The 8,584-nt window shown below is 46.3% G+C and overlaps 1 protein-coding gene across 3 annotated transcripts in view; it reads left to right on the forward strand.

Annotated features, from left to right (window-relative positions):
• Window positions 1-8,042, forward strand: part of TULP4 (tubby like protein 4) — a 151,793-nt gene extending 143,751 nt beyond the window's left edge. For all 3 annotated transcript variants that reach the window (XM_027689131.1, XM_027689122.1, XM_027689140.1), the window contains 2 exons: window positions 3,192-5,776; window positions 7,523-8,042. In XM_027689131.1, the coding sequence (XP_027544932.1) occupies window positions 3,192-5,776; window positions 7,523-7,639 (2,702 nt within the window). In that variant the 3' untranslated portion in view covers window positions 7,640-8,042. The remainder of the gene's footprint in view (window positions 1-3,191; window positions 5,777-7,522) is intronic.
• The last annotated feature ends 542 nt before the right edge of the window (window positions 8,043-8,584 follow it).

Raw genomic sequence — 8,584 nt, forward strand, 5'->3', positions numbered from 1 at the left:
CCCTTTGAGAAGTGATAATGCCCATTTGGACTTTTATCAATATTAAGAGGCTAAAATAGTGAAGTGGTTGATCAACAAGTGGGATCAGGAAGAACTTTTCATTTCACTGAGATGTAAAGTACCAGAAGATTCAAGCGGTGTAGTTGATGTGATGTGGCAGGTAAAAGGACGGGAAGAATTCAGGACCTCCTCCAATCAAAAAAATCATCATGCTGGTGAAACTAAAAACTAATAGACAAGAAGATAAGTTCATACATTTTCAGAATTTTCATATCAGTGAGGGATTCCTTTTGCCAAATCACAGGTGTTTGGAACTACAGAAGTGGCCATCGTGCCACAGTACCCTTTAAGAACGAAGGAGTGTGAGCACTGCAGAGCAATTAAAGTTGTCTTTACTGTGCTAGAGTCTATTGAAATAAATGGAAATGCTCCCATTATTTCAGACCAGGGTTTCAACTACTGAAAGCAGCTAAACTTGTGATGACCCAAGCATCAGAGTAGTCTTCTGGACTTCTAAAGAAATTCTTGTATGTTTAAAATGAAGCCCGTTTTTTCACAATTTGGGAGACTTGGCTTGCCTCATTTCTGTCAACATGATCTCCACCTGTAGGTTCTGAAGAAATAATAGAGACATTGATGATTGTATATATTTTATTAATAGGAAGCACTCAACATTCTCTATTATGAAACATGGTCCAAGCTGACAGAAAGTAATATAAAAACTAAATAGAAAAGAAAAAATTTAATATAACGTTTTTGCATGTCTTCCTGAAGATTGCATGGGTTCTGCAATATAAATTCCTTTTATCTTATTGAAGAGATGAAATGGTAGTCAGAATTGCAGATACACCACATACAGAGAGAAAATTGTTACAGAATTTTGTTACAATTCTTTTAGAAGTCTAGTAAAAGAATCATACTACCCTGCCTTTCATAATAGCTTTCCTTTTCTTGTCCACTTTTTCCTTTCTAGTTTCTTCTGAAAATTCATTTCTGTCTTAACAAATGGTGGCTACTTAAATAATCAGAAATATTTCTGGGGATATCTTTTCTTAAAGTCTACATATGAAGGAAAAAAGTGCCATGTACTAGTGGGAAAAATATTGCAGTGTAAATAATGATTACATGGCAGATTAAAAAAGACATAGTAGAAAGCTGCTTTTGGGCAGTGGAATGTTCATAGTGAGGTACCCTTGGGACATATGTTTCTTAATGTAGTCAGTAAAGATTTGAAAAGACAAATGCACAGTGAATTGATTTAACTTACAAAGTATGCAAACAAATCAATTAAAAACCATTGGAGAAATGAAGAAAACATTGGATTTAAACACTTTGGAATATTAAGCAGCACCACAACAAATGAGATTTTGTTTGATAAGGCACTTAATACCCATGACAGCAACATTCGGGATTGCTTAAGCCAACCTAATAATTAAACCTCAAGCTCTGGCAGCTAAATTGCTAACCTGCAATTTCAGGATGAAAGCACAGCCTACCAGCCAAGCACAGAACCACACTGCCTTAGGGTCAGTTAAATTTAGCTGTCCATCTTCTTCAAAAGGAACGAGCAGAACTACCATAAATATTTGCCAGCATAGCCACAGTCCTGTCTGTACACCTACCACGTTCATCTCAGATACTGATAAAAGCATGATGCTATTGAAAATGTATTATAGGGCATAGGTAGACGACTAGAATTTTAATTAGAATTTAATTAGGTACTGGGCAGCATCTGGAGGAGCCCTGACTAATGGATCTCTTGCCTGATCTGGTCTTGCAAATCTGAGGTCTCCACAGAATTTGGCACACTTAAAGGATCCTTGGTATGACTTTAGGATCCTTTATCTCATCTGTTTTCCTTCCACAAACTTGCTGATACACACCACTTCTAATTTTCTGTGTGGTTTTTTACAGGGAGATTAATGAAAGATAAAGAACTTGCAATATTCTTGGGAGTTCTAATATAGTTTTTACTGCTTCCCCTCATTATTCTATTGTGTTCCTTCTTATCTTGACTTCTGCACCTGTACCTTGGGTCCAGTGTCCTCATTCCCTGCTTCAGCTTTTCAGTGGTAGTTCCTGTTGGAAACACTCTCACCACTTTTTGCAAAAGGATTGCAAACAATTGAGCATGCTCAATGCTTCTGCTTAAAATCATGGGAGTTGCTTCTTGCCACACTGTCCCTTTTTCACCACCACCACATGTGGGAAATTTTTCCTATGTGCGTTTGCTTCTTTTCACATTTTGGATTGCAGCATGCCCAAGCATTGATGCTGAAGTCACCCTGACTACAATGCCCACTGTTGAATCTTTTTGGCTTCCCATCTGTTTCCTCACATCTTCCCCTTACATTTCCCATCTGGCCTCCCATGTATTTCCTCACATCTCTTCCTTACCAATCTTCTTTTAAAAACTTCTGTAAGTTTTGTCCACATTTCATTCCATCATATTCCTTTCTCTCTCGGTTTCAGCTTCCTTGGTTTTGTATTACTGGTTGGTTTGTTACACACTGGACTCATGAGATAATGGTACTTCCCTTTTCCCAACTGTTGTCTGTATTCTCCAGTTTTCCTAAGCTCATTGAGTCTAGGAACATTATACAAGATACTATAAAGTGCCTGCAGTGCAGGTCTTCAACTTTTTTTTCTTACCCTCCACTTCTTTTTTTCGTTTGCTTGTGTTTTTCTTCATTGTTTGTTGATGTATTTACTATAAAAACCCCTCCCTGAAAACTAGTGAGTCCTGATTTGGCAAAACTTTTATTGATTTGAGTAGAAGTAGTTAAAACCAGATGAGTGAGTGGTAATTCAGACCATGGAAATCCATGGGAATTGTAGTGTAGGCTGAAAGCAAGCTCAGAACTTTACCTCTGAAGCGTCACTCCCAAAAAGTGGCTTTAAAGTTGATCAGCAGCTGTTACAAGTAGCTCTTGTGCAATGGGAGTCAGGGGAGATGGGCTGGCTTACATGTTCAAACTGCGGTCTGATCCGTTGGTTTTGGGAACCAATAGCACTCCATCCAGATACAGCAGAGTGCTTAAGCAAGTACACAAAGGTAATAATTAGTTTAAAAAGTCCCTTCGTGACTGGGGCTGCCCCACAGCAAATACCTTGCCATCACATGGGAGGGATCCCTGGGATGGGGAGAGGAGGCCGAGACAGCGGGTGACACGCTTTGTTGTTCTTTGCAGTGCCCGGTGCCCCTGGCGCCCCCGCCAGCAGCCCGCCGTGCACCGTCAACATCCCCATCGCCCCCATCCACAGCTCCGCACAGGCCATGTCACCTACACAGAGCATCGGCCTGGTCCAGTCGCTGCTGGCCAACCAGAACGTGCAGCTGGATGTGCTGGCAAACCCACCGGCGGAAGCGGGGGGTGAGGGGACGGGACCCTTCCCGGGAGCGCCAGGCCGCTTTCCCAGCCCGGGGGTGGGGGCGCTGGCTGTGGGGGAGCTGGGCCGTCCGGCCCCACCGCCACCTCCACTGGCCCCGCCGCCCCCCGCACCCCCCGCCATCACCCTGGCTGACCTGCGGGACCACAGCGACCGGGAGCATGAGCCCCCACCCAAGGCCAAGGCCCCACGGCCAGGGCCACAGCTGGTAGAAGGTGACGCCATCATCTTTGAGGCCACTCAGGAGCTGCAGCTGAACAAGATGAACCCACCCCCACCCTACCCCGGCACCATCCCTGCCCCACCAACTCTTCCACCCCCACCTGGCCCCCCGCAGCCACCCCTTGATCTCTGCCTCAAAAAGGGGGAGTTCTCACTCTACCCAGCGGGGCACTACCAGACACCCCTGGGATATGAGCGGATAACAACATTCGACAGCAGTGGAAACGTGGAAGAGGTGTGCCGGCCTCGCACCAGGATGCTCTGTGCCCAGAGCACCTACACCCTGCCGGGTCCCGGCAGCTCCGCCACCTTGCGCATCACAGCTGCTGAGAAGAAGATGCAGCAGCCTTGTGCCAGCGCCACCCTGAACCGGCTCACAGTCCCCCGTTACTCCATCCCAACCGGGGACCCGCCGCCCTACCCTGACATTGCCAGCCAGCTGTCCCAGGGCAGAAGCATGGCACAGAGGCTGGACAGCACTATCATTCATGCTACTCTGCGGAGGAACAGCAGAGAGGCAGCCCTGAAAATGGCTCAGCTGATGGATGGTCAGAGAGCCACCCTGCAACTTCCCCCAAAACCCAAAAGCAGCATTGTGACGGCACAGTACCAGCAGAGAGTACCCACCGCCTTGTACACCTGCAGCCAGTGCAGCAGTGGTGGCACTGGCAGCAGCAGCAATGCAAGTGCTGGTGGTGCAAGCAACATCCCTAGTGCCAGTGCTAGTAGCAGCACTTCCAGTATTGGTGGCGTGAGACCTGAACTGAGCACAGGGAGTGGCTCCCAGCACAGCTCCGTGATTGCTCACTCTGTCAGTACTTCGCCTCTGGCCTCCCAGTCCTCCTACAGCTTGCTGAGCCCACCTGACAATTCCCGTGACCGAGCAGATTATATCAACTCCGCCTTCACGGAGGATGAGGCCCTTTCTCAGCACTGCCCAGTGGAGAAATCAATACGGCACACGCCTGTGTCCTTGACAGAGGCTACCCTTGCTGTAAAACGGCCACCACCATACCAGTGGGACCCTATGGTGAGTGAAGAGATATGGGTTCCTCAGGAAAGGACATCTCAGAGCTCAGTGCCCAATCCTCTAAAACCTGCTCCGCTCATCATTGGTCAAGCTCAACATCTGGATATGTCTCGAGTGCCGTTCGTTTCCCCCAAATCTCCAACCAGTCCCACTGCCACCTTCCAGACAAGTTACGGGGTTGGAGTACCTTACCCAGGAAGCTACAGTGCCCCTCCCCTTCAGGGAATGCAGGCCCCCTGCTCCCCCAAAGAAGCTCTGGCCCCAACACAGTTTGCACAGCAGGAGCCCACAGTTGTCCTTCAGCCAGGTTATCCATCCAACCTCTCCTATTGCCCTTTGCCACCCATGTACCCGGGAAGTAGCACTTGCTCTAGTTTACAGCTGCCACCGATCGCCTTGCACCCATGGAGTTCCTATAGCGCCTGCCCACCCATACAGAACCCCCCAGGCACCCTGCCCCCCAAGCCGCTCCTCGTGGTGGAGAAGCCAGTGATGTCTCCCCCACCAGCAGAGCTGCAGGGCCACGTGGGCACAGAGGTGATGGTGGAGACGGCAGACACTTTCCAGGAGGTGCTCTCCTTGACAGAAAGCCCTGTTCCTCAAAGGACAGACAAATTTGGCAAGAAGAGCCGGAAACGCCTGGACAGTCGAGCTGAGGAAGGAAACATGCAGGCTATCACCGAGGGCAAGGTCAAAAAGGAGGCAAGGACACTGACTGACTTCAATTCACTAATATCCAGCCCTCGGCTGGGGAGGGAGAAGAAGAAGGTCAAGAGCCAGAAAGATCAGCTGAAATCCAAGAAACTAAATAAGACAAATGAGTTTCAGGACAGTTCAGAGAGTGAGCCAGAGCTTTTTATCAGTGGAGATGAACTGATGAACCAGAGCCAGGGCAGCAAAAAGGGCTGGAAAACCAAAAGGAGTTTGAGAACAGCCAGTGAGCTGGATGAATTCAAGTGCCGGAAGGCCAGCGAGAAGGAGGATGGGAGACTGGGAAGCCAGGGCTTTGTGTACGTGATGGCCAACAAGCAGCCACTGTGGAACGAGGCGACGCAAGTCTACCAGCTGGACTTCGGAGGGCGGGTGACACAGGAGTCAGCAAAAAACTTTCAGATTGAGCTGGAAGGACGACAGGTAGGAAGGGGTGGCACACATGTGTTGGAACGGGGACCAGGGTGTGGGAAAGCCATGCCAGGAATAAGCTCTGTCTCTCATGCTGCTGAGTGCCTCCTGCTTGATTTAGCTGCTCTGTGAGAAAAAGCTTTGCCATGTGGTTGATAAAAACCATCTGTCAAAGGTCTAGATTCAGCATGGCGAGTGAAGTTCAATTGTAAAGTAAATATACAAAATATGTTCAGTCTTACTGCAGTCAGACATGGGATTAAGGGCCAACTTTAGTCTCACTGGCTTTCACTACTGAAAGTGTTGTAATAAACACAACAGATCTCTGCAACAGTAGCTGCATTTGCCATCAATGGTGGTTGTGGATGGCAGCTAGTTAGTGAACACTGCTCCGTTCTTGCCCTGCTCACAAAGGTTAGCCAGTCAGTAGATAGCTAAGGAAGAGACAAGTTTGCTTCTCTCCATGCCAAAATTTCCCCTTGTGGGTTACCAGACTCCTGGGGCTGGTTCTTAATGCTAGAGGAGGGAGGCACTGACCCTCCCCAGAACAAAGTGCTTGTGGGCCACTTTTGAACCACCCATGGGTAGAAGGGTAGACAGGTAGTTCAAAAAATCAAAACATTTAACGTGGCCCAAGTGGGATGTTACTACTACTACTACACCAAACCCAGCCTATTAAGTGGTGGCAATCAGCAGGACACTGGACTGAGATTCAGGAGACTCACATTTAATTCCTTGTCCAGCTGTAAGTCACTTTTGGTTTATTAAAGAGATCAAGGTTCTCAGTTTCCTCTGATTTAACTTGGGAGTTGGATGTCTTAAATATCCAACATGTGTGACCAGTGGTAGTCTTTTGGTTTTGCTTGTCTGTAACAACAGCTCAAAGGCAGTGATCAGAGCCATTTATACCACTTTCTTCTTCAGGTAAATGGCTGTGGATACATGCCCATGGGCAGCTGTGCGAAATCACCCAACCACAGGTTTTGTTGGTGGTGAGAGAACAGAGCCGGACTTGACTTGCACAGACAGTCTCCATTATAGCTCAAGGAGCTTCACTGTTGAGCAAATACAGTCTGGGCTTCTGATGAAGTGAATGAAAAAGCAGTAATAATAGGCCAAACTTCAGATATTCCCTGCAGAAGAACAATGTACAACCTGACTAGCCCTGCATTCAAGCAGCTCTCGCTACCCCTTTGCTAATTCTTTCTCAGTGTAATTATGTGCTAGTGAAGTTTATGCAAAAGGAAACAGAACTGCAAAGAATGCGCAGCTTACTGCCTATGAAGTGCTACAGTGATAAAATTGGTTATTCCCCTTCCCTGGAAGCTCTTTTCTTTGAAAACAGAATCTGTTTTCCTGATGGGTTGATGATAGGATTTTTACAAGAGAGAGAATGGTATTTTCCTGCAGGAAACATGATGCTGGTGTACCTCACATCTGCTGAAGTAATTGGTGACAATCTACTTACTTACATAAAGGCTGTATGCAGTCTAACATATTTTAAAGTTCAGTTTGCTCTATAGAGTCAAATATTGCAGTCAAATACTCTATACAGACATAGTACAGTGCTCTTACTCTTCTTCAGCACCAAACTCCATTCTGTGAGTAGCTCCATTCACATTACCTCAGGAGGTGAGGTGTTCGTACAAAGGACCAAAAAGATTTTGCTCTTATTCTTCTCTGATTCCTTTTCCGTGGTTCACTTTTTTTGACGTTTTTCTCTTTTTCCTTCCCTTCTTCTCTTCCCCTGCTTCCCAGGTGATGCAGTTTGGAAGAATTGATGGCAATGCCTACATTTTGGACTTTCAGTATCCATTTTCTGCAGTGCAAGCCTTTGCTGTTGCTCTGGCTAATGTGACTCAACGTCTCAAGTGAACAAGCAGAGACTGGAGAGAGGAAAATGTTAACCTTCTCATAAAGTCCAAACCGGAAAATGTCAGGGCAGCCTGCTTTAGGAGTGCAGAGATGCCTGGGAGTGAAGAAGACAGTAAAACTGGAAAAGTATTTTGGTGCCCGCCAGAAGGGCATTAACTCTAATCAGTCATGGGGTGGAGGGGGGGGGGGGCTGTTTTCTGTTTTGTTTGTTTGTTAGCTTGTTTCGTTTCCATTTTTTTTCTTTTTAAGTGTTGTGCTGGGTCTCAGAAAGAGCGAAGGGTTGAGAGCCATTCCATGTTACGTGAAGAAGTGTGGCTTTTGGCTTGTTGTGGTGGTTCTGCCGCGTGTGCTACAGTAGCTGATGTAAGCTCATGGGGGGATTAAAACAGACTGCTCTTTTTGATAGACTGCCTTATGTCAGGCTGTTCTTTTTAAAACAGGGAACATAATTTTTTTCTGGTCCAGTTTGTACTCCTCCTCCTCCTCTACTTCTAAAACATCAATGGTAGCAGCAAAAAAAAAAGAAAAGAAGAAGCTATAATACTTGAACACATATGTTTCTTCTCTGAGATCTGCTAATAACTGAGCACCACAGGTTGCAAGGAGGCATATGTAGGTCAATGTTTAATTTATAAATAATGATGTATCATTCAGAAGAGAAAAAATTGTTGCCAGTGAGTGCTTGTCATGGTTTAGGAATGGTATTCCCCAATTTTAGTGTTCCCATTGAAACATTCCAAACCCCTCGCCACTCGCTCACTTCCCCCTCCCATGCGGCAGGCTGGAGAGGAGAATTGGAGGCACAAAAGGTAAAGATTAAGGGGTGAGATAAGAAAAATTTACTGGAAACAGCAATGAAATAAGAAAGTGAACAGTAACAGCAGCAATATTAATAACAGAATGTACAAGAGGCAAGCTATTCAGACGTGATTGCTCACCACATGG

This window comes from Neopelma chrysocephalum, unplaced genomic scaffold (assembly GCF_003984885.1).
Source record: "Neopelma chrysocephalum unplaced genomic scaffold, ASM398488v2 Primary Assembly neopelma1_23, whole genome shotgun sequence".
NCBI lineage: Eukaryota > Metazoa > Chordata > Aves > Passeriformes > Pipridae > Neopelma > Neopelma chrysocephalum.